Here is a 24,750-nt window from a genome sequence, read left to right as displayed (position 1 = left end):
TTACTTGCCAAGCTTGATATATGTGCAGTTTAAAGACAGAATAGTACATTTGTCAGCTGGTGCTCAACTCTGCCTGAAAAGGAGCTGAGCAAACCACAGCAACATTGTGCCTTTTTCATTTCCACAGTGCATGATACACTGAGCTCTGTACATGCACTCTGGGGCAAGACTAGTAGAGGGGCACATTAAGGCAGGACAATCCTCTATACAGCTACATAGGGCTGTGGGTATTCACGAGTAAGAAATTAATTGTATACACAGTGCACTCTTTTTCAGCCTGTGCACACTGTTATAATACAGCACTCTAAGCATATAGGGTATTGCAGCCTATGTGTGCTATTGTACTGCTTTATGTACACAGTGAAAGGCATACAGCACAAATAATATACACCACTGCAGCCTGTGTGCCCTATTATTACACTGTAATTACTCCAAAAATGCTGCATTAGGGAATATAGGATGCATAGAATGAGCAAACTGCAGAAATGTAATACATACAATGATCATTAGCAGTAAGCTTTCAATGACTAGGTATCAACTGCTGTAAGGAATTCCTATTCTCATTAAAAAAAAAAAATCCCATATTCAAAACATAATATTGTCTTTGGACTTGGACACAGTGATCCATGCCCTGGTTATGTGAAAAATGGTTACTGCCGTATCCTTTACCCTGGACTTTCAGTTGTTGACTTTGCACGTGTTTACAATGTACAGAACTGTGTTTAGAGGCTGCTAATTGAGAATACCCACCCCAGCCCCATCATTAATTTCCTTTATTCCGAGATCTGGATGTGCAACAGTGAAGACTCATCTCTGAAGTTCATTCTTCTTAATTGTGTTTATTTAAACCCCTTCCAAGGACAGACTCCTCATTTAGTTCCCCTGTCTTTCTTTTCCTTCTCCTTTGTTATATCTTTCTGGTTCAGTTAATTATACTTATTTTTGTTTGAATTTATCAGCGTGTCTGTAAGCATCTAAATACTTTGGGTAGTAGTAGTAAGCTAATCACCCTTAACATCTACATCTCACCCCCACCCCCCCAGTAAGGAAACCTCCATAAAAAACTTCTCCAAATCCAACTTCATGCTACTCAAGTCAGAAGTGACAAACTTCATGACACCCATGCAGACGGTAACTGAACATTCAACTGCTGAATCCTACACTAAGGAACTGTACGAGCACATCCACTCATGCATGAATCGTGCCATCCCAAATAGAACCAAGATGCTCTCATCCAAAAAAAGGAAGCCAATCTGGTGGTCCCCTGCCATAAACAAACTTTACAACAAAAGGAAGAAACTGTTGCAGAAAAGAGGAAAATCCCAGGATGCAAAAAACTTCCTTACCAGCCTCAGTAAGAAACTGAGATCCCTCATAAAATCCTCCAAAGCTAGTTACGAAAATAAAATTGCCAAAGATTCCAAAGACAACCACAAGGCATTCTATAACTATGTCAAGAATCTAAATGGCATTGCTCATATCTGCTCTGAGCTAAAACAGAATGGCATTAAATATACTGATCCCAGGGATATTGCCAATATCCTGGCAGATCGATTCAGTGCCAACTTCACCCCCCTCTCACCCCCTAAATGGCCCATCTCAATACCGGAAGATTGCCAAATTCCGGTAATAACAGCCACACAGGTAAAAAACGCACTCTCCAAAGCTAAGAATACAGCATCCATGGGACCAGATGACATCCCAGGCTGTGTACTACATGAACTACAATATGAACTAGCACCTCACCTAATTGTCATGTTTAATCATAGCCTCACCTCAGGTTTCGTGCCCACTGAGTGGCGCAGAGCTACAGTTATCCCACTCCACAAGGGGGGATCCACCTTGGATCCCGGAAACTACCATCCTATCAGTCTGACAAGCCTTATCTGCAAGGCCATGGAGCGTATTATCATGGGACTTATAAACAAAGACATTGGCAACCTTCAAACACTGGACCCCACCCAGTTTGGGTTTGTGAAGGGCAGATCTTGTCTCCTGAACCTGATTGACTTCTTTGAATCAGTCTCCAGAGCCATGGACAAGGGTAAGGTGATCCACACAGCCTATCTAGACCTTGCCAAGGCCTTTGGCACCATCCCCCACTCTGGAATCATAGATAAACTTACTAAGCTGGGCATTAATCCCTACGTTGCCCAATGGGTTGCTAACTGGCTTACTGATAGAACCCACACTGTAAAAGAAGCCGACTCCAAATCCAGCTCCAGACAAGTGACAAGTGGAGTACCTCAGGGTTCAGTCCTGGGACCGCTCTTGTTTGGCATCTACTTCTCTGAAGTACAGGCCAACACTAAGGGACTCTGGATAACAAAGTTTGCAGATGACTGCAAACTGGAAGCCATTATTGAATCCCCAAATGATGTGGATACTCTACAAAAGGGCTTTACAGAAACAGATGCTTGGTGCCAGAGCCATGGGCTCAAGCTCAATGCCAAGAAATGTATAGTTATCCCCTTTGGGAAAAAACATGTATCCGTGAATTACCATATAGGTGGCAGTACACTAAACACCAAAAGTGTGATAAGAGACTTAGGGACACAGGTGGACATTAGTCTCGCCTTCGATAACCACATTGCCACAACAGTCAGGAAATCCTTCTATGTGGCACACCTCATCACTAAGGGCTTTTCATCCAGAAAAAAGGAGGTCATTGTCCCACTGTACTCATCCCTCATTAGACCCATTATAGAATACAAAGCCCCATTTGGTATGTACCTCTCAAGACATCTGCAACAACTGAAAAGGCCGCAGAAATACCTCACTAAAAGAATCACAGGCCTAAAGCAGCTGCCCTATGCTGACCGCCTTAAAAAACTCCAGCTATACTCTGTCGCATATCGTCTACTCAGAGGCAATCTCTGCTTAACATACAAGGCCATGTCAAACCCAGAGCTGTTGGACATGCTACACTTAAAGAAATCCCAATCCCTCAGAGCCACACGCTCCAGGGATCTAAACCTTGTCATCATAATAAACAAAACATGCTGGAGGGATAGGTTCCTGACCCAGAGACTCCCCAGACTCTGGAATAGATTGCCCATACATGTTAAGCAGAGTGCCTCTATGACCCTCTTCAAAAGGAACCTTGGCAATTGGGTGGGAGAAAGAAAATTCACCCCGGGGATCACGTCAGTCGCCCTGCTAGACAGGGGTCCAGGGAAGTAAATAGTGTGGGAAGAAACAGCCAGGGAATTGTTATGGCTAGGCTTGTATAAGCCCTAAGGCTGATAGCCTAGTACCAACCTATGAACCTATGGAAGTTACTATATTGCAATATAGGTCATGCTTGCGGATATGTAAAGGTTCATCCTGAAAAGGAAGGATGGGAGAGAGGTGTCACATCTAGTCACTTGTAGGGACCAGATACTTCATGAATCATTAAAAGTCCTTCACATAAAGGGTTGTGGGTACCAAAATAGGAGCTGGGGATGAAGTTCATGGAGGCATTCAAAAGTATATGACTCAGCTGGGGGGCACTACCCTTATCATGTTCTTTTCGCTGAAACATAAAATATTGGTTTTGCAAAGTCAAATAAAAATATTGTCAGCTTGTTAGTATGTTGTATTTTTTTTGCCATGGGTGCTGGGACTTGTTTTAAAGTTTGATAAGAAGAAAAAAGTTGAAATGCATATTTATTTATTTATTTTTTTTTTTACAGATTTCTACTTTTCTCATTAGTTTTTGCAAACTTAGAGGTTATAAATGTAGAGGATTATGATCGGATGTGTGACCATAACCAACTTATGTCTATGAGACATATGCCAAGAAATTCACATTAACAATGCAGATGTGAATTTTGGCATTCATTTCAAGAACACACAGTAAGGGTTATGATTGGTAAGTCCTGATTACAATTCTGTACTGTATGAAGTTGTATCTGTTCCATGTACTACTTGTTACAGAAACAAAAGTGTAGGAGTGTGAAGCCTGTTACCAGCTTTCAGTGCCTTTGAAAGCTGGTAAAACACAGATGTTCTTTGTGCTTCACTGCTGCAGTCCTGCCTTATGGGCTGCCCTGCTTCAGAAGCCCTTGGTCGGCCCGACTGCCAGAGTAAAAATCTCACTACTCCCTGAGCTGGCTGACACCCTACCCTGACGTCAGGAAGTTTGGGTATAAAGGGAGCCAGCCGATGTCATGACATCAGTCTTTCTTGCCGTCGGAGCCCAAAACAGTTGTGAGTGGGTCGCTTGGTACGCACCAGAGTGAATAATTCTTCTAAAGCTAAGTACCCCATTAGGGAACAATTTTTTACTCGTGACTCATGCCAGGTAAAGTTAACAACTGCCTCCATTGTGGTAAACAAGCCCCAAACAGAGACTTTCATACTGTGTGTCACTTGTTTAGGCCGAAATCATGGCATCCCAAATTGTCATCTGAGTGCCCTTTTCAATACTAGGAGTATAAGGCATAAGGCTGAAATCTTGTCTAAGCTCCTATCTTTTCCCACACCCTAATGAAACAGCTCCTTAGGGGAGTGCTGCATAGCAGACCTCTTAGGAAGCAGCCCACTCCTCCTTGGCACCTCAACTTTTTTCTAGAAAAATTGACCTTACCCCCCTTTGAACCAGCTGCATCAGCTGATTTAAAATTCTTTACCTGAAAGACTGCCCTTTTACTGGCCTTCACCTCAGCTAGGAGGGTGTGTGAGTTGCAAGCCCTCATGACAGTGGAACCCTTTCTTATCTATCACCCAGACAGAGTTTCACTCAGAACTAATCCTCCCTTTGTGCACAAGGTGGTCATGGACACTTCCCTGAATCAAGTCATACACTTGCCTACCTTCTTCCCTAAGCCACAGAACCAGGGAGAAAGAATCCTTCACTTCTTGGATGTACAAAAGCAACTTCTCTAGTACCTCCACAGGAATAAAACTTTCAGAAAATCAGAACAACTGTTTGTTTCCTTTCCCTTGGGCACTGAAGGAAAACTAGTCTCAAAGCAAACTATCTCCAACTGGATCTCCCAATGTATTTCTTTTTGTTGCACCTACCATGGCAAAAAGCCCCCTATGTCAGGACCCATTCAACCAGGGTTACTAGGTATCAATCCCTATATCACTAGGTGGGTTGCAAACTGGCTCACAGATAGAGCCCACAGTGTGAAAGCAGCTGACTCCAAATCAGACTGCCAACTAGTCACGAGTGATGTCCCACTGGGTTTGGTCTTGGGTCCACTCCTGTTTGGTATCTACTTTTCTGAAGTCCAGGCCAACATGAAGGGACTCTGGCTGACAAGTTTGCAGACAATTGCAAGTTGGGAGCTATTATTAACTCCCCAAATGATGTTGGCATCCTACAGAATGGCCTCACTGAGACCAACGACTGGTGTCAGAACCATGGCCTTAAGCTCAATGCCAAAGTATGTCGTCATCCTCTTTGGGAAAAACCCGATTCCCATGAATTATCACATCAATGGTAGTCCACTGAACACAGAAGGTGTTATAAGAGATCTGAGAACACAGGTTGACAGCAACCTCTCTTTTGATCACCACATTGTCACTGTGATCAGAAAGTTCTTCTATATGGCACATCTCATTACTAAGGGTTTTGCAAGAAAGAGGTCATCATTTCTCTCTACTCTTCCCTCATTAGGCCAGTCATCGAGTACAATGCCCCATTTGGCATGTACATCACTAGACACCTGCAACAACTGGAGAGGCCACAAAAGGACCTCATAAAGAGGATCCTATGCCTTAAACACTTTTAGTTTTTTGAGTCTGTCCATACAGGACAATTATTCTCCATCTCATATCGCCTGCTTAGAGGTGATCTCTGCTTGACTTACAAAGCCATGTCTGACCCAGCTCTGTTAGAAATGCTACATCTAAAGAAATCCCAATCCCACCACACCACACTCTTCAGAGACCTCAACCTCATTACCACAGTCAACAGAACATGCTGGAGGGACAGGTTCATAACCCAGAGATTGCCCATGCTCTGGAATAGACTTCCTATACATGTCAAACAGAGCATCTTGCTGACCCTCTTCAAGAGAAATCTTGATAAGTGGATGAAAAATAGAAAATTCACCCTGGGGATAACTCCAGTGGCTCTACTCGACAGAGGCACTGGGAACTAAGGTTGGGTGGCAGGATGCCAGGTTAATCCTATGGCTAGGCTTGTAAAGGCCCCAGGGCCATTAACCTAGTACACACCTATGAACCTAAGAACTTCTACCTCTACTGCTTTTCTAAGCGGAGTGCCTACCAACGACATTCTGGAAGCAGCTACAGTGGATATGAAAAGTTTACACACCTCTGTTAAAGTGCCAGGCTTTTGTGATATAAAAACATGAGACCACAATAAATAATTTCAAAACTTTTCCTACCTTTAATGTGACATATAACTTGTACAATTCAATTGAAAAACAAACAAATCTGTTAGGAGGATAATTATATAAAATAAAAAAACGCACAATACACTGTTTGCATAAGTGTGCACACCCTTAAACTAATACTTTGTCGAAACACCTTTTTATTTAATTATAGCATTCAGTCTTCTTGGGTAGGAGTCTATCAGCATGGCACATCTTGACTTGACAATATTTGCCCAGTCTTCCTTGCAAAAGTGCTCCAAATCTGTCAGATTGCGAAGGTATCTCTTGTGCACAGCCTTCTTCAGGTCACCTCAGAGATTTTCTATTGGATTTATGTCTGGGCTCTGGCTGGGCCATTCCAAAACTTTAATTTTCTTCTCGTGAAGCCATTCTTTTGTTGATTTGGATGTGTGCTTGGGGTCATTGCCGTGCTGAAAGGTGAAATTCCTCTTCATCTTTCTAGCAGACGCCTGAAGGTTTTGGACCAAAAGGGACTGGTATTTGGAACTGTTCATAATTCCCTCCACCTTGACTAAAGCCCCAGTTCCAGCTGAAGAAAAGTAACCCCAAAGCATCATACTGCCCCCACCATGCTTCACCGTGGGGATGGTGTTCTTTTGGTGATGTAAAGTGCTGTTTTTTTGTGCCAAAAGTACCTTTTGGAATTGAAGCCAGAAAGTTCAACAGATCATAACACATTTTCCCATATGCTTTTGGGAGACTTGATGTATTGTTTTGCAGATTTTAGCTGGGACTGGATGTTTCTCTGTGTAAGAAAAGGCTTCCGTCTTGCAACCCTACCCCATAGTCCAGACAAATGGAGAATACGGGAGATTGTTGTCACATGTAGTACACAACCAGTACTTGCTCCTTCAGTGTTGCTGTAGGTCTCTTAGCAGCCTCCCTGACCAGTTTTCCTCTTGTCTTTTCATCAATTTTGGAGGGACGTCCTATTCTTTGCAATGTCACTATTGTCCCATATTTTCTCCACTTTTTGATGACTGTCTTCACTGTGTTCCATGGTATATCCAATGCTGTGGACATTTTTTTGTACCCTTCTCCTGACTGATGCCTTTCAACAATGAGGTCCCTTTGATCCTTTGTAAGCTGTCTGCGAACCATAGCTTTTGCTGTAGCAGACAACTGGATAAATGTCAGGAAAATCCTACTAGGACAGCTGAACTTTATTTGGGGTTAATCAGAGCATCTCTAATTGATGGCTGGTGTGCACCCAAGAACACTGAATGCTGTAATTAAATCAAAAGGTGCTTCAACAAATTATTAGTTAAGGGTGTGCACATACAACAAAGTATTAGTTTAAGGGTGTGCACACTTATGCAACCAGCATAGAGTTACAATGGTTTGGATCTTGACTAAGGGGAACACAATATTTAATAGTAAACTTGACAGGTGGAGAGATGAGGAAAGTAGAATGTTAAATGCATTTAAAGGGCAAACTAGATAGGGTAATTGTCTTCAAGCAAATATAAAGTTGTAGTCAGAAGGATTTACTCCTTTTATTTGGAAAAACACAGTATTTTTTGGATTGTGTAACTGAGATCCTGATCTCATTAACTAACCCCTTCTTAACTGTTTTTGTATTTCATGATGTGGGCTAAAGTATACAAAAATGTACATATTCAAGAATATCTGGGGTGGAAGTGTACTTATGAAAGGCAGTCATGTAAGCAGGTACGTTGACAAATAGAACTGCTTAATTTGTGTTACAGTTGTGTCTGCTGACTGCATTCTTGCGACTTCAGTGTTGTAGTCTGATTTGCAGGTTGTCACACACTGAGTTCCATTCAGATGCTTGACTAGAATATCTCTAGTAGCATATTACATGACATTGTTTTATCGCTGGTACCATTGTTAACCTGGTTTAAAACTTAGTTTTTTTAAACTTAATTCGTTGATTTGTTTGACATTTTAACCAAATCCTTGTAGATCAGTGAGGGATAGAACAGAATCTGTCTTCCCCATTAGGCAGAGGCCCTTGAGGTAAGACTGGCAAACTAGAAGTTGGAGTGAACATGGGTTTTGCTGAGCTCAGGGCTGCAGGTGGTGCAGGGATGTCAGAAATATGAGGCACTTCATTAAAAACTGCATGAGTGTGTGTTTTGATCAGTACATCCATAGGATAGATTCATGTCTAGCCTATTCTTAAGGTAAGCATTACTGTTGCACATTTTGACAAAGGGAAAAATGAAAACCCTTCTGCCCCCCACCCCTTCATTCATAAAACTACATGAAAGCAGATGGAGGTCAGACAGCAGATAAACCTTTCCTTTTTGTAAGCTAAGCAAACTTTTGTGACACAAGTAAGAGTCGTCATCTTATGTCATGTTCATTTGCGTGAGAATGCGCATGCAGTCACAGCATACAGTGGTCAGCTTGAGTCACTGTAGAGGGTATTCTCCTTTCCTTCAAGATACAGTGTCCTCTACATTGTTTATTTTTTTGTCAGAGGGCTGCACTTAGGATATGGGTATTTAGCTTTGCTTCCCACAGAAGCACTTAAATTGATCAGATGCTATTTGGAATGGTTTGGCTTATTTGTAATGGCCTTCATAAACTTTGCTCGTTTTGCATTTGCACTAGGCCTGACACCAGCATTGCACATAACTGAAACTTTCTCTCACTCTGTCAATCATTTAATAAGGTTGAAATTGGCTTTTGTAGACTGTGCACACACTGTGAGTGTGTGTGCACGTACGCTCACGCATGTGTGTGTGTTTGTGCATGCACATGCATCAGTCTTTGTAAGGTGGTGGACTTGACCCAGACTTCAACCTCATCTTGTCTCTTAGTCTTGATGTCATCTTCATGTCCATGGTGCTTTTATAGTATTTTATTGCTTTTTATTTTTTTTTGTACAGTTTTGCAGCATTTAGTGGACCAAGAAAAGACTAATCTGAACTTAAGTTGTCTGATCAGCTGGATAGGCATTAGAAAACTTCTTGGTCACGATATTCCTGTTCTTATTTCCATTCCATTGGAAAAGCCTTGCTAAAGGTCCCGAAACTTCATAGCTATCCCATTGCATGATTAACAATAATGTATTTTAGATTAAATTTAACACTAATCTTATAAGACCTTGCAAGCTAAACAGCAGTCTGTTTTTTCCCGGCTAAAATAAATATGTGATTGCAGTGAGGCGTTTTCATCAAATTGTTGATCATGAGTTAAGACTTATAATGGCATGTGTGTGTCATCTCTTAAGTGGATCAAATAAAGAGTTTTTAACTTTTGGAACTCCAAATTCTTATTAGAACTGAATGGTCACAAAGCACCCGTTCGTGAGGTAGTGTCCTTGTGAGTTGCACGTTTGTTTATGTTAGTGGTGGTGGGGATTTTGTTTCTTAGGATGTCGTCTTTTGAAGAGCATTGCTAAACTGTTGTGTATGATACTGCTTTTTACTTTTGTCTTGCTTTGGAGATCCACTATTAATGTGCACTTTTTTGGTTTCAGATCAACAACTTAATCTTCAGAACCATCCGAGGCTCCGCACACCACCACCTCCCATACCACATTCGCACACACTGAATCAGCATCATGCAACGTCTATTAACTCCCTGAACAGGGGGAATTTTACCCCGCGTAGTAACCCCAGCCCTGCCCCCACAGATCACTCTGCTCTGGCAGAGGGCTCTGTAGGTACGCAGGAGTCCACACATGCTCAGGACAACTGGCTGCTCAACAGCAACATTCCACTGGAGACCAGGTATGCAATTTAGCTTCATGTTTTTTAGTTCCTTTTTTTTCTTGTTGTTGCTGTGTTTTTTTTTTTTAAATACCTTTGTGTGAGACCTCTGACTGTAATGTATTCATTTGAGTGTGACAGGGACTGGTAAATACAATATACTTTGAACTGTACACTTCCTAACAAGCTAATTTTGTTTGTGATTTTTATGATATTTATACATTCAAGAAAATAACCAAAAATATGCTCATCTAATGGTAAAGTCACAAGAAAGTGTCTATCACTAATATGGCAATGCAGTCATTAATTTTGGGAGAGTAATGGATAAAGTAAGGGAAAGCTTTGAGAGCCTGACACCTCTGTGGATATTTTTAGTGCAGTAAAGGTATAATGTCTAAGAAACTGTCAGAGTATTACAGCACTTCTGTGATCTATTGTTTGCATATATTTATCTGTCAATAACGGGTCAGATTATTACATTACTTTACACTGTGTCATGTAGTTGTGATGGCAAAAAAGACAGTTTGTTTATCTAGTAAACCATATTTCTATAGCTTGTACAGTTGCACCTCTTATGCCTTTTCTTTTAGCCCACCATCCATACCAACTCTTCTTTGTGGATCATGTGGTCTTGCAGCCTATTACCCACTCAAGTAATATATCAGATTTGTGCACTACTCTTTCTGTGAAAAAGTACTTTCTGTTGCATAGATTGAATGTGGTGTAGTTAATGTGGTATTCATGCACCTCCCCCTCCTATCTTTCCTTTTCATGGGTGGTATTACACTGTCTCCAAAGTGTCTTGTACGTCTTTATCATACATCCCCACCATTTTCATTGCTGGACAAGTGAGAATGGATTGCTCTCATGACCTCTCTTTTTACCCCTTGTACTCCATTCTGAATATTATACTGGCAGCCTTTTTCTGTATGGTCTCTTCTTGCTTCATATCTTTCCTCCATTGTGGACACTAGAACACAGTATTCCATCTGGGAGCTAACTAGGGTTCTATAGAATTGTAATTTATCCTCCATGTTCCTGCTGTCTGTTTCTTTAAGGTACAGTGTCAGATCTTACAGGCATTGCTTACAGTTTTTTTCTTCACCTGGGGGTTCTTTTTACTGTTAGTACCAAATTAAAGTCTTTCTTCTGAACTGGCTTTTAGCAGCAGTTCTCTTATTTGGTGTTGCACTCTGGGATTGTTTAAGGTTGGGTGAAGTACTTTGTTTTTCTGCATTAAACGTTAGATGCCACTTCCCAGACAACTGTGATAGTCACTCATGATTTCTTTAAAGTCATGCTGTTTCATCTGCTACTGTCTGTTCTTAGTGCCATCTGCAAATAGTCTAATCCTGTTTTCAGCATCACTATAAGGGTCGGCTACAATGATGCGAAATAACACTGGCCCCAGTACTCTGCGCAATCCCAACAACCACTTCACTCCACCTTGAGAAGGCCCCCTTTTGTTATTGTTCTTTGTATACTGTCACCAAACCATCTATCTGAAGTTGTTAATCTTGTTCCTATTCATCACTGATGGGTTCGGTTCTGAGCCCTCAGAACTGAGTCGGCCTTATACCAAGCTTGCGTGCACCAAAAACTCTCGAGCTAAGCTGCTACCCACAATGCCCTTTACTCAGTTACCCCAGATCTCATTTGCCACGCAAACATATAGCAGCGTTTCACCGAGCTCTCCAGTTAGGTGATTTATCTTATATATTTACAAAGTTTTGTAAAAGTTTTTTCTTGTTTATTGCTTGTTCTTTGATATCTTTATATACTCAGCTCTACCCACAGGTGTCCCTTTCGTACCATTGTTGGTATTTTGAACTTTCTACCCTTGTGGTATCTTATTGCCATTGTTGGTATTTCCTCTCTCTTTGCTTTCTTCATTTTCTCCACTTGCCTCACTCTTTTCCTTTTGTGTGAGAGTGTGTAAATCCTGAGAAGAGGGGAACTACGGGGTTTACACTCTGCTCTTCTTGCAGTGGTAAACTTCCGAATAGTGACCTTCATGAAGAGTGCCTGTACTGTTTGGTTTTCCGCATTTGTTAGAGAAACCCCCATGTGATATTTGTGCTAACTTCAGTCAGGGACGCTGAATGAATTCCGGAATAAATTGATTCTGAAGGGCCTGCTTTCATCGCCTTTTTCGAAGGCTATTTCTGTGACGGAGGTCTCACCCCCTCCTTCTGAGGACAAGAAACATCCTCGCTCAGACCCCTCTTCACAGCCTGGTGACAGAGGTAAAAGCCATAAGCACAAAGCACAAAAGTCTTCCTCCGAGCACCATACTGCCTCCTCAGTTCCGACTACATTGGTTCCGAGTTCGGCTCCAGTGAAACTTACTGAGGTCACCTCATCGGCACCTACCCCAGCACCGACGACTACAATGCCATCTACTACTTCTGTTCAGACCAGTTTTTCTGCCTCTTATCTCGGCACCAACATCTCCCGTCACCACTCCGATGTCTGTTCCGACAACGACTTCGGAGCTGTTCTTGACATCCACCCCTGTTGTGACCTCGGCTCTGAGCCCATTCTCAGCTCCAAGCATTCCGTTGTTGCCGGTGTCTAAGCTGGAATCGTCGGTGCCATTCTGTGATACACCATGGACCCGATACTCGTCATCTGTGGACCCGTTTGCCAGACAAGCCTGCAGCCCCTTTTTGGACCGGCCTGATTCCCCCTCAAGGGCATCGGTAAGATCCACCAGGTGCCTTTCAGAATTGGATGTGGTGTGCCTCTTTGACCAGCTGCTGACCGCCAGGGGAATTTCAAATTTTCCTAGACCCTATCCCACTCCAGGCTTTGGGTCTATTACTCTGGCGACCCCTACATACTCTCCTTCCTTGGATCCCTCGGTTCCGAGGCTTATATATACCCGACGTTTTTGAGAGGACCCCCTTCCTTGGCTCTGACGACAGTGGTCTGAAGCCCCTTTGGGTGTCTGTTCCGTCAGAACCCATCCTCCATCAATCTCATGCTTGGGAGGGTGGAACCTCCGGTTCCGGTCTCGGTTCCGACTGTGTTGTTGGTCCCAGCTTCAGATCCGAGGGTGACTTCTGCTCCGAGTTTGCTTGAGGATTTGTCCCCGGGGGTGGATCGTGTGGAATGGGGTGAGACCCCGGTTCCGATTTTGTCTTCTTCGGTTCCGGGCTCCCACGCCTCTTCGGGTGGGCCCACTTTCCGGGTGATGGAGAGAGTGCTTGCTTCTAGCAATCCTCCCACGTCGGTTATCCCCCAGTTCCTTCTGAGCCGCAGCTGTAAAAGGCCAACCCCCCCCCCCCCAGGACTCCAAGTGCACAAGGCCCAGGAAACCCCTGCCCAGGGTATTTCCCTTTCTGAGTCTTCTTTTGATGCTCCCACCGAAGAACCCCCTCGGAAATGGGCATGTAAGAGGAAACACATGGACCCCCTAGAGGAGTCCATCACGGAATTTACGGACTACGATGATGAGGAAGGATCCTCATGGCACCCCTGATGATGTCTCCTTTGGAGACATCATGGAAATCTTGAAACAGAGGGGTGACTGGAAGCCCTCCAATCCTTCCTTGGAGGAATCCGTATTCCTGTAGCCCTTTCACTCTCAGCCCTCTACTTCTTGGGTGACCCCCCCCCCCAGCCGATGAGTTGGTTAAGCTCATCATGCAGCTGGCCTGGCAGAACCCGGACTCTGTTGAGGTCATCCCCAGGAGATCAGACAAGGTACTCTCCCCTCCAGAGGATTAACCCCATTGGTTTAGAAGCTTGCCAGTGAATGCTATGGTGGTGGTGGCAGCCACGAAAAAGGACTTTGCAAAAGAGAGTCCTGCTGTCCACACACCCAACAGAGAGTCCCAGGCAGCAGACAAGTTAGGGAAGTGAGTTTTTGCATCAGTGACCTTTGCATTCAGGTCTCTGAACTTTTTGGCACATTTTATGAGGCTCCAGAGAGATCTTGTCTCCGAACTCCTCGGAACCCTCGTGGGCCAAGTATCGGATGGAGCACGAGATAAAGTTGCTTCCCAACTTGCCACCCTAGTGTCTATATCCAATTCATCCATGAGGCTGCTGTTACACACAACCGAAGGAGCGGCTAGAGCTGCGGGTGCAGGCGTAGTCATGAGATGCCACACCTGGATGCGCATTTGTGACCTCGTTGACTCCTTCAAGTCTTTCTTTTTGAATGCCCCTATTGAACCATCAGCTGTGTTCAGTGCTAAGGTCAAGGATATATTAGCCAGGTGCGAGCAAAATGGGAAGATCTTGCCTGCCGTAGGCCTATGTTTTTCCAAACCTCAGCGTTCTTTCTCCAGGAATCAGAGGAGCAGGAAGATATGGCACAAGAAGTCTCAAGGTCCTTTCCGTGACACACTTGGTGAGGACTCCCCCAGAGGCAGTGGGGGTTCCAATAATGGAAGGTGCCCCTTTCGGGGCAGAGGGGTTCCCCGGAACCAGGGCTTCAGAGATTCCTTTTCGGGTAGACCGTATCAGCGCTCCTGAAGTGCTGCCCAATTGCTTTCCTCTGGAAGCAGTTGGGGTGCATTTTTCTCTGCACCAAACTGCTTGGCTCTCTATTACAAACAATCAGTGGATGCAGAGAATCATTACCAGAGGCTACCACATTCCCCTAATATCTTTTCCAAGACCTCCGAAATCCCTTCCCGATGTTCCACCCAGTCAAAGGGAGGAGGCAGCTTCTGAAATATGAAAGCTATGTCAAAAATGAGCCATCCAGCAGGTACCCCCAGATCAGTGCAGATCAGGGTTCTACTCAAGATTCTTTTTGGTGCCAAAAAAGACAGGGGACTGGAGGCCTATTCTGGAGCTCAGCCAACTAAACAAATTGGTAGTTCAGACCAAGTTCCGCATGGTCATGATTCAATCCATCCTTCCCTTTCTGCGGGAGGGTGTGTGGATGTGCTCATTAGATCTACATGATGCGTATTACCATATCAAGATAGACAAGCACTTCAGGAGCCTCCTTCACTTCCGGTTGGGAGTCAATCACTACCAATTCAGAGCCCTGTCTTTTGGTTTCTCAACGGCCCCCAGAGTGTTCACGAAATGCCTGGCAGTGGTAGCAGCTCATCTGAGACTTCAGGGATTCCAGGTGTTTCCGTACCTAGAAGATTGGCTCCTCTCCATCCCCACCAAACATCTACTGGTCAGGGCCCTCCACTACACCCTGCTTCTAGTGGAGTCACTGGGCATTACCATACACTGGGACAAATCCAACCTTCAACCCTCACAACAATTGGAATTCATAGGGGCAATATTCAACACCCAGTCAAGCCTGATCTCTCTTCCTCTTCACAGGCTTCAGAGATTAAGGGCACAAGTTCAAGTGATATGAAGAAAGGTGTCTGCAAGGGAAGGTCTCCAGGCCCTGGGGTCTATGGCTGCAGCCATCCCTATTGTTCCCCTAGCCAGACTGCACATAAGATTACCCCCTGAGCACGCAGATTCTCTTCACCAATACTTGCAAACAAGATCTCCTCTGGTGGATGAATACAGATGAAAATCTTTGGTGCCACCCCTTCCAAGCTCCCATCCCAGTGCCACGGTGACCACGGATGCTTCCCTGATGGGGTGGGGGGCCACTTCCAGGGAAAGTCAGTCCAAGGCATGTGGTCCAATGTAGAGGTCAACTTGCATATCAATGTCCTGGAATTAAGAGCGGTGCTTTTGGTGTGGCAAGCTTTCCATCCACTCCTTCTGTCCGGAATGATTGCTGTCCAGTCAGACAACATGTCCGTGGTCTGGTACATAAACAGGGAGGGACCGAATCCTACCCCCTGTGTCACGAAGCCATGAGAATCTGGCAATGGGCAATAGTTTCCAACTGCTTTCTGATCGCAACCCATCGCCCAGGGAGCTCCAACGTGATTGCAGACAGGCTAAGCAGATGCATTCTCCGGTCTCATGAATGGTCATTAAACCTGAGTGTGGCGGCGGAAATTTTCAGCCGTTGGAGCCAGCCTGCTGCAACCTTTTTGCCTCCACCTCAAACACAAAATGCAGCAGCTACTTTGCCCTCTTTCCCCTCTCTTGGAGTCACAGAGAGAAGCTTTGATTCATGATTGGCCCACAAGTCTCCTTTATGCTTATCCTCTGATTCCTCAGATCCCCCTTGTTCTAAGGAAAGCTATTCGGTTGAGAAGCAAATTGATCCTCATTGCTTCATTCTGGCCTCGTCAAGTATGGTTTCCCTTCCTCCGACCTCATCTGCTACAACCTCCTTGGATCCTAGACACTCGTGAGGACCTCATATCTCATCCACAAGGGCTGACTCCCCCGAATCTGTCCACTCTCAAGCTGACAGCTTGGTTTCTCCACTTCCGTTAGTTGCCAGGCAGGAAACCCTCTCTTCACCCATACATGATATTATCTTGGCCTCTCATAAACCGTCCACCAGGAAACTTTACAGGGACAAATGGAAAAGATTCTCTATTTAGTTACATTATCAGAAACTAGATCCATTCTCGGCCCCCGTAGCCACTGTTCTTCATTACCTGGCTGAACTGTTCGACAATGGGGCATTAGCTTCCACCATTTGAGTCCATCTAGCAGCTGTTTCCAACTTCCATAATGGTTTAGATGGAGTCCCGCTTATTTCCTCTCGCCTTTAAAGGCTTTCCTCAAGGGTATTTTTCACAGCAGGCCTCCCATCAGGCAGCTGGTGGAGGCATGGAATCTCTTCTGGGTTCTGCAGTCTCTCTCTCTGCCCCCTTTTGAGCCTGCTGCAACATGTGATCTAAAATTCCTGTCATGGAAATCCTTATTTCTGGTGGCTGTCACCTCAGCCAGACGAATTTCTGAATTACAAGCATTGTGTATCACGAGCCCTTATCTGATCTTTCATAAGGACAGAGTATCACTTCGTACTAACCCATCCTTTCTCCCCAAAGTGGTTTCTGACCTTTTCGATTAACTAGTCCATTGAGCTCCCTGTGTTTTTCTCAAATTATTCTAACAAGGGAGAATACTACCTATATTCCTTGGATGTTCATAGACCATTACGTTTCTGTCTGGACAGAACTAAATCCTTTCGCAAGTCGGACCAGTTTTTCATTTCCTTTGCAGGTCCTAGAATGAGAGGTACAGTATCGAAAGTTACTTTGTCTAAATGGCCCAGGGATTGCATTGCCTTTTCATATTCGCTTACGGATGGATCTAAGCCTGGCCAAATCAAAGCTCAGTCAACTAGTGCTATTGCAACATCGGTTGCCTTCCATTCTAGGACCTCCATGGATAATATTTGTGCAGCTGCCATTTGGGCTAAGCCCCATACCTTTATTAAGCATTTTGGATTTGATCTCCAGGGGAAGAGCGGCCTTTGGTTCAATGGTTCTCAGGAATGTTCTTCCATAAGGGCCACCCAGGTTCTTCAAGTAGCTGGGGACTCGGTCCGATCAGTGATGAATAGGAAGAAGATTAACAACTTCAGATAAAGAAATGAAATCCAAAAAAATTACAACTAACTCTTGAAAAACGAGAAAAAACACACAGGCTCCGATGTAGCTAGGACCACTCACTAAAATTTATTGTGAAGCGCTTTTCTTCAACCACCATTGGAAGACTTCATCAGACAAACAAGAAAAAACGTACACAACTTTTAAAATAAAAAGGGCACCAACAAAACACATTAATCAAGTCATTACTTCAATTAAATGCTTGTGTAGTTAATTGAATAATCAGCAAACTGGAATTTTAAATGAAACACCCTTTTCGAAAGAAGAACTTCAGATAAAGAAGTTATGTCTTACCATAACGTTCTATCTGAGTTGTTGATCTTCTTCCAGTCATCACACCCCCCCCCCCACCGACCCCCTCCAAAGGTTCCTGGCAGATCTTCTGGGTCTTTATGGTGTCTTAGGGTTTCTGCGCAGATGGCCTCTGACTTGTTTCTTCTTCTATATGTTGCATGTAAACTTGATCTGAGGTAACTGAGTAAAGGGCATTGTGGGTAGTAGCTTAGCTCTAGCGTTTTTGGTGCACGCAAGCTTGGTATAAGGCCAACTCGGTTCTGAGGGTTCGGAACCAAACCCATCAGTGTTGGCTGGAAGAAGATCAACAACTCAGATGGAACATGCTAAGACATAACTTCTTGTTTTACAATTTTTTTCAGTTTCTGTCCAAGTTCCTTCAGTTGTGCATCACTCTGGCGTGAAGGACTGAGCCAAATACTTTACTGAAGTCATGATGTACAGAAGCGAGCAGGGTTCCTTTCTTAAGTTGTAGTGTGACCTAGTCATACACTTGTTTTCGCATATCATGTTGGTGTTTACCCTATGATTTGTTGTTCTCCTGGAAGCCAGCAATCCTTTTCCTTGGAGTCTTTTCCATGACATTTCCTACTGCTGGATTTTTTTTTTTGCAGGTGTGTAGTTTGACAGGTCACTTTTAGCTTCTTCCTTGAGGAGTGGCACCTCTGTGGCCTTTCTCATGTCCTTTGGAATCTCACTGTTCCAGAGCTGAAGGAGGTTGCTGTAATATTTAGCATTCTGGGGAGTGAGCTGTAAGGACCATGAACATTTCTCTTCTTAACTCTTTGATCTTTCTCCCAGCAGGTTGAGAGTTGGCATAATGGTTAAGGTGCTTACCTCACAGACATAAGATACAGGGTTTGAATCTCACCTCTAAAGGGGAAATTGGCTAAGCTGAAATGGACCTTAAAGGGCAGCTAGCCTTTATGAGTCTATAAATACAGCAAGACTCTGAATGTGGAGATTAGAGCCAGCTCCTCCAGATCAATATTGACTACAAAATCTCTTTTTAAAAATGTAAATGTTTGTGAGATTGTCACTAACATGGCCATTTAAGCAGGGCACTTGGCCCCTGCAAAAAAAAAAAGTTACCTCTGATGTTCAGTGAAAGTTGTTTTGCTCATTTTTCTTTCATTGTTTAGCACTCTATAATAGTGTTGTCGATCCATCAGCATGTATCCAGGATTTATTATGGACCATTCTCCCCTTTCGTAGATCTGAAGATTCACTACTTAGCGATCTCCCATACATTTATGTAATCCCTGAAGCAGCAATTGCTTGGTGAATATAGTATAGTTGTGTTAGCATAGTCACCGTACTGATAGCAATTTGAATAATAGGAAATTTGGTGTTAACTCATAGCAGGCTGGTATTTGCAAATTTTCTTTAGCTTTGCACTTAGGAGTACAATGGCTATATGACACATAACTGTTTTTTTTTTTTAATATATAATTATTATTTGTGTTTGTTATACATACTTTTGGTTTGGCTTTCTAGAGCTAGGTATGTTCTTCCCACATTTATTGGTTAGTATCTACATTTGCCTTTTTTTCTAGGCTTCAAAAAGAACAAAGGAAGGCACTTATGCATTAAGCACTGTCTTACATAGCTAGGCTTCTTTTAAAGGTCTTGGATGAAGACTGCAGCCCTTTTCACCATTTTACATGTCTGACAGCTATAAAGATCAGGCCGAGAAACTGGCATCTGCCTTCATCTAATACATGCACAGATATATATGGGTCCCTATCACAAGCTCGAGTTGTCAGAAACTTGCACTTCATATTGTCGAGACTATATGATTCAGTTTCCGAAAACTCAAAGCTTTTGATTGGAGACAGCAGTACAGTATAGATCGGGGAATTTACCCTCTTCCCACTGTAGTGTGATCTCAGAGTTGGTATATATCATATGCAGGGTGGGGATATGCAAAAATGTAGAAGAAAGGTAGATTTTTGTTATTTTTTTGAAGTCTGAGTTTTCGGAAACTCGATCATATCATCTCTTCAATATGAATTTTGAGTTTCTGAAAACTCGAGCTTCTGACATAGACACCTTATGTATATGTATATATATATATATATATATATATATATATATATATATATATATATATATATATATAGTTTCTGTCTGATTTTAATTTGTCTAAGATATCCAAACCTATTTTTCTGCTGCCCTCTCCCCCTTATTAAAGGTATACATGTTTACATGTTAGGTGTCTTTCTTATGACTCCTACTGTAGGATCTGCCATCTTTTAAACAGCTTCAGCTGTATTCACTTATATAGCTTTTTTTTTTAAACACACATTGTATGTAATAATGGAGATCACCTGTTTGTTTTACATGGGCATAAGCTTTTTTACTATTATATTTTCTCCTTTCCTGATTTAGGACTCACCTCTCCTTGGCCTTCTCTGTTACTTATCTTGAGAATGTTTATTTTCTTTGCACTTTGATAACTTGCCTTGTGCTGCTGTATATTGCCCCTGTGATGGCAGTTTAGATTCTTACACATTGTTTTCCCTCATCTGGAGTTAATATTTTTGTTTACTTATTTAGTGAATTGAGTTTGAATACTATCATCACTATGTAGTTTTTGGAAAAGTGTTGTTATGCCTTTAGTGTTGAGTCATGGAGTTTAGCAATGCTGGTTGTAACATTGTCACATGTCTGGGACAGAAATGAGACACTTATGGTGTCAAAACTGCTCTGACAAATTTGTTTTTAATAACATAGCTCCAGATTAACCCATGAAATCAGTAGTTTATCTCCTGACATCAAACAGTGCCCATTTAAAGCTACAATATATTTATTTGTCTCGCTAAGCTGAAAAGAAAGTTACTGATAAAAAACAAAATAGCATTTTTATAATTAAAAGTCTGCACACTCATTTGACAGTTTTAAACTTTACATTGAAATGGTCTAGTACACTGATAGCACAAAAATGACCATTTATTTTTATTTTCTTTTTCTTTGTTTACCAGGGTGGATCACTGATTCCCATGCACCTATTTTAGGTTGTATCTGGTATTCAAACCAACAGAGAGGAACCATATGTGATGATTAGAATGTTTTTTACTTACTAGTATAAGTTTACTGGAGCAGTGTTATGGATATTCCGTGGTGGTACAGCGGTAGCATTGTTACCTCACAGCAAGAGGTTCTCCCATTCAATTCTCGGCTTGCCTTGGGAGTGCCTTCTGTGGAGTCTGCATGTCCTCCCCGCGGTTGGGTAGCATTTGAAAGACATGCGTGCGTAAATGGGTGTGCCATCGTTAAAGGTTGAGCGTCGAGCTAGCACCTCAGCGTTTCTTAAAAAAATCTACTGCCAATCAGTAGCGGGCCGGAGTTCCGCTGTGGCAACCCCTTACCGGGAAAAAGCCGAAAGACAAACAACAACTGGAGACATTGATATTGAAAGACATTTCTTTGAAACCACTTGGTCATATATCATTTTGAATGAAAGGCCAGTTCATATGCCTTCCTGTAGCATATGCAAAATCATTCAAATATATTCAATAGTATGCCCTTTTATCACACCAACAGTTCAGGTTCTGGCTAGATAGGAGCATGATAACTTCACTTTACACCAGGAGTCAGCCCCAAAGCTGTAGAATGTTTCAAGAAAACAGGCTCTTCAAAGTCCAGCTAAGGCATACTTCTTTCCTATCCTCTCCCTTTCACAATGGTGTAACTCGAGGATCAGACACATTCCTGTTCTCCTTACTCATTAATAAACTTCCAGCTAACCTCCCCAAACTTCCTATAATACTCTATACTTGCAATGTGGTAATCTACAGAGGTGATCCTTTCCGCACAAAATAAGGTGACTGGAACCAAGACGTACTTCTTTCAGACTTGTTAACTAATGTCAGACTTGTACTCAACACCTAGAAAACCAAAGTCATGTTCTTTGGAACAGTCAGAAACTAGTAAGAGGATCTCCTTACTGGATTTTTCATCATAAAAACAATGCTAGAGTAGAAACAGTTAATAAATGTAGGTACCTTGTTGTACAGCTCAGAGGAGTTCTTTGAACTTGCAGTCTTATGTCCTGCTGACTAAATCAAGAAAGCAATAATGCCTGACAGGGTATATGTTAATGTGTAATTAATGCCTGCCCAGGGGTGTTATGAGGCCTCTAAATCCCTGGAAGGGTATTAATTACACATTGACACACACACCCTGGAGGGCATTATTGCGCTTAGGCTATGGGCTCGCTGTAAAATTGTTGTGTTTTACTTGCTTATTTATTTTTTTAAGTACTATATTATTTTTTTATAGGTGTATCGGAGGTAGGTTCAAATTGTTTTATCATGGTGTGGATGGGAGGAGAAATGGCGTAGGAGTTATTCTGAAGGAACAGTATGCGAAGAGTGTTTTGGAGGTGAAAAGAGTGTCGGATAGAGTGATGTTTATGAAGCTGGAAATTGATGGTGCAATGATGAATGTTGTTAGTGCATATGCTCCACAAGTTGGGTGTGCAATGGATGAGAAAGAAAAATTTTGGAGTGAATTGGATGAAGTGGTGATGACTGTACCTAAAGTTGAGAGAGTGGTGATTGGAGCAGATTTCAATGGGCATGTTGGTGAAGGGAACAGAGGGATGAGGAAGTGATGGGTAGGTATGGTGTTAAACAAAGGAATGCAGAAGGTCAGATGGTAGTGGATTTTGCTAAAAGGTTGGACATGGCTGTGGTGAATACGTATTTTAACAAGAGGGAGGAGCATAGGGTGACATACAAGAGTGGAGGAAGATGCACACAAGTGGATTATATCTTATGTAGGAGGGCTAGTTTGAAGGAGACTGGAGACAGTAAAGTGGTGACTGGAGAAAGTGTAGTTAGGCAGCATAGGATGGTGGTTTGTAGGATGACGTTGGTGATCAAGAAGAGGAGGAGGAGTGGGAGGGCAGCACCAAGGATCAAATGGTGGAAATTGAAAAAGGGTAATTGTGAGATGGAGTTCAGGGATGAGTTAAGACAGGCACTGGGTGGCAGTGAAGAGTTACCAAATAGCTGGGTAACTACAGCAGAGCTAGTAAGGGAGATGGCTAGAAAGGTGCTTAGTGTCACATCGGGACAGAGGAAGAACGACAAGGAGACATGGTGGTGGAATGAGGAAGTACAGAAGAGTATACAGGCAAAGAGGTTGACAAAGAAGAAGTGGAATTGTTAGGGAGATGAAGAAAGTAGACAGGAGTATAAGGAGATGAGGTGCATGGCAAAGAGAGAGGTGGCGAAGGCTAAGGATAAGTTGTATGAAAGGCTGGACACTAAGGAGGGAGAAAAGGACCTGTATTGATTGGCTAGACAGAGGGACCGAGCTAGGAAAGATGTGCAGCAGGTAAAGGTGATGAAGGATAATGAGGGAAACACACTCACAAGCAAGGAGAGTGTGTTGAGGAGATGGAAGGAGTACTTTGAGGGGTTGATGAATGAAGAGAATGAGAGGGAGAGAAGGTAGGATGATATGGGGATAGTGAATCATGAAGTACAATGGATTAGCAAGGAGGAAGTAAGGATAGCTATGATGAGAATTTAGAATGGAAAGGCTGTTGGCCCAGATGACATACCTGTGAAAGCATGGAGGTGTTTAGGTGAAATGGCAGTGGAGTTTTTTAACCAGATTGTTTAATGAAATCTTAGAAAGTGAGAGGATGCCTGAGGAATGGAGAAAAAGTGTTTTGGTACCGATTTTTAAGAATAAGGGTGATGTGCAGAGCTGTAGTAACTACAGAGGGATTAAACTGATCAGTCACAGCATGAAGTTATGGGAAAGAGTAGTGGAAGCTAGGTTGAGAAGGGACGTGATGATTAGTGATCAGCAGTATGGTTTCATGCCGGGAAAGAGCACTACAGATGCAATGTTTGCTCTGAGAGTGTTGATGGAGAAGTACAGAGAATGTCAGAAGGAGTTGCATTGTATTTTTGTAGACTTAGAGAAAGCATATGACAGGGTGCCTAGAGAGGAGTTGTGGTATTGTATGAGGAAGTCAGGAGTGTCAGAGAAGTATGTAAGAGTGGTACAGGATATGTACGAGGGTAGTGTGACAGCGGTGAGGTCTGCAGTGGGAGTGACGGATGCGTTTAAGGTGGAGGTGGGGTTACATCAAGGATCAGCTCTGAGCCCTTTCTTATTTGCAATGGTGATGGACAGGTTGACAGACGAGATCAGACAGGAGTTCCCATGGACTATGATGTTTGCAGATGACATTGTGATCCATTGTGATCTGTAGTGAGAGTAGGGAACAGGTGGAGGACACCCCGGAGAGATGGAGATATGCTCTAGAGAGAAGAGGAATGAAGGTCAGCAGGACTAAGACCGAATATATGTGTGTGAATGAGAGGGAGGCTAGAGGAATGGTGAGGATGCAAGGAGTAGAGGTGGCGAAGGTGAAAGAGTTTAAATACTTGGGGTCAATAGTTCAGAGTAACGGTGAGTGTGGAAGAGAGGTGAAGAAGAGAGTACAGGCAGGATGGAGTGGGTGGAGAAGAGTGTCAGGAGTGCTTTGTGACAGACGAGTACCTATAAGAGTGAAAGGGAAGGTCTTCAAGAGGGTAGTAAGACCAGCTATGTTATATGGGTTGGAGACAGTGGCATTGACAAAAAGGCAGGAGTTTGAGCTGGATGTGGCAGAGTTAAAGATGTTAAGATTTGCACTGGGTGTGACAAGGGTGGACAGGATTAGGAATAAGTATATTAGAGGGTCAGCCCAGGTTGGAAGGTTTGGAGACAAAGCAAGAGAGGCAAGATTACGTTGGTTTGACATGTGCTGAGGAGGGATGCTGAGTATATTGGGAAAAAGATGCTAAGGATGAAGCTACCAGGTAACAGGAAAAGAGGAAGGCCTAAGATAAGGTTTATGGATGTGGTGAGAGAGGACATGCAGGTGGTTGGTGTGACAGAGCAAGATGCAGAGGACAGGAAGAAATGGAAACAGGTGATCCGCTGTGGCGA

The 24,750-nt window shown here is 43.1% G+C and overlaps 1 protein-coding gene across 11 annotated transcripts in view; it reads left to right on the top strand.

Annotated features, from left to right (window-relative positions):
* Positions 1–24,750, top strand: part of TENM4 (teneurin transmembrane protein 4) — a 4,497,462-nt gene that overhangs the window by 2,827,334 nt on the left and 1,645,378 nt on the right. For all 11 annotated transcript variants that reach the window (XM_044071318.1, XM_044071319.1, XM_044071323.1 and 8 more), the window contains one exon: positions 9,808–10,060. In XM_044071318.1, coding sequence (XP_043927253.1) covers positions 9,808–10,060 — 253 coding nt within the window. The remainder of the gene's footprint in view (positions 1–9,807; positions 10,061–24,750) is intronic.

The sequence above is a fragment of the Protopterus annectens genome, chromosome 5.part0 (genome assembly GCF_019279795.1).
Source record: "Protopterus annectens isolate FY-2018-M chromosome 5.part0, PAN1.0, whole genome shotgun sequence".
Taxonomy (NCBI): domain Eukaryota; kingdom Metazoa; phylum Chordata; order Ceratodontiformes; family Protopteridae; genus Protopterus; species Protopterus annectens.
This window is presented reverse-complemented; position numbering and strand designations above follow the sequence as displayed.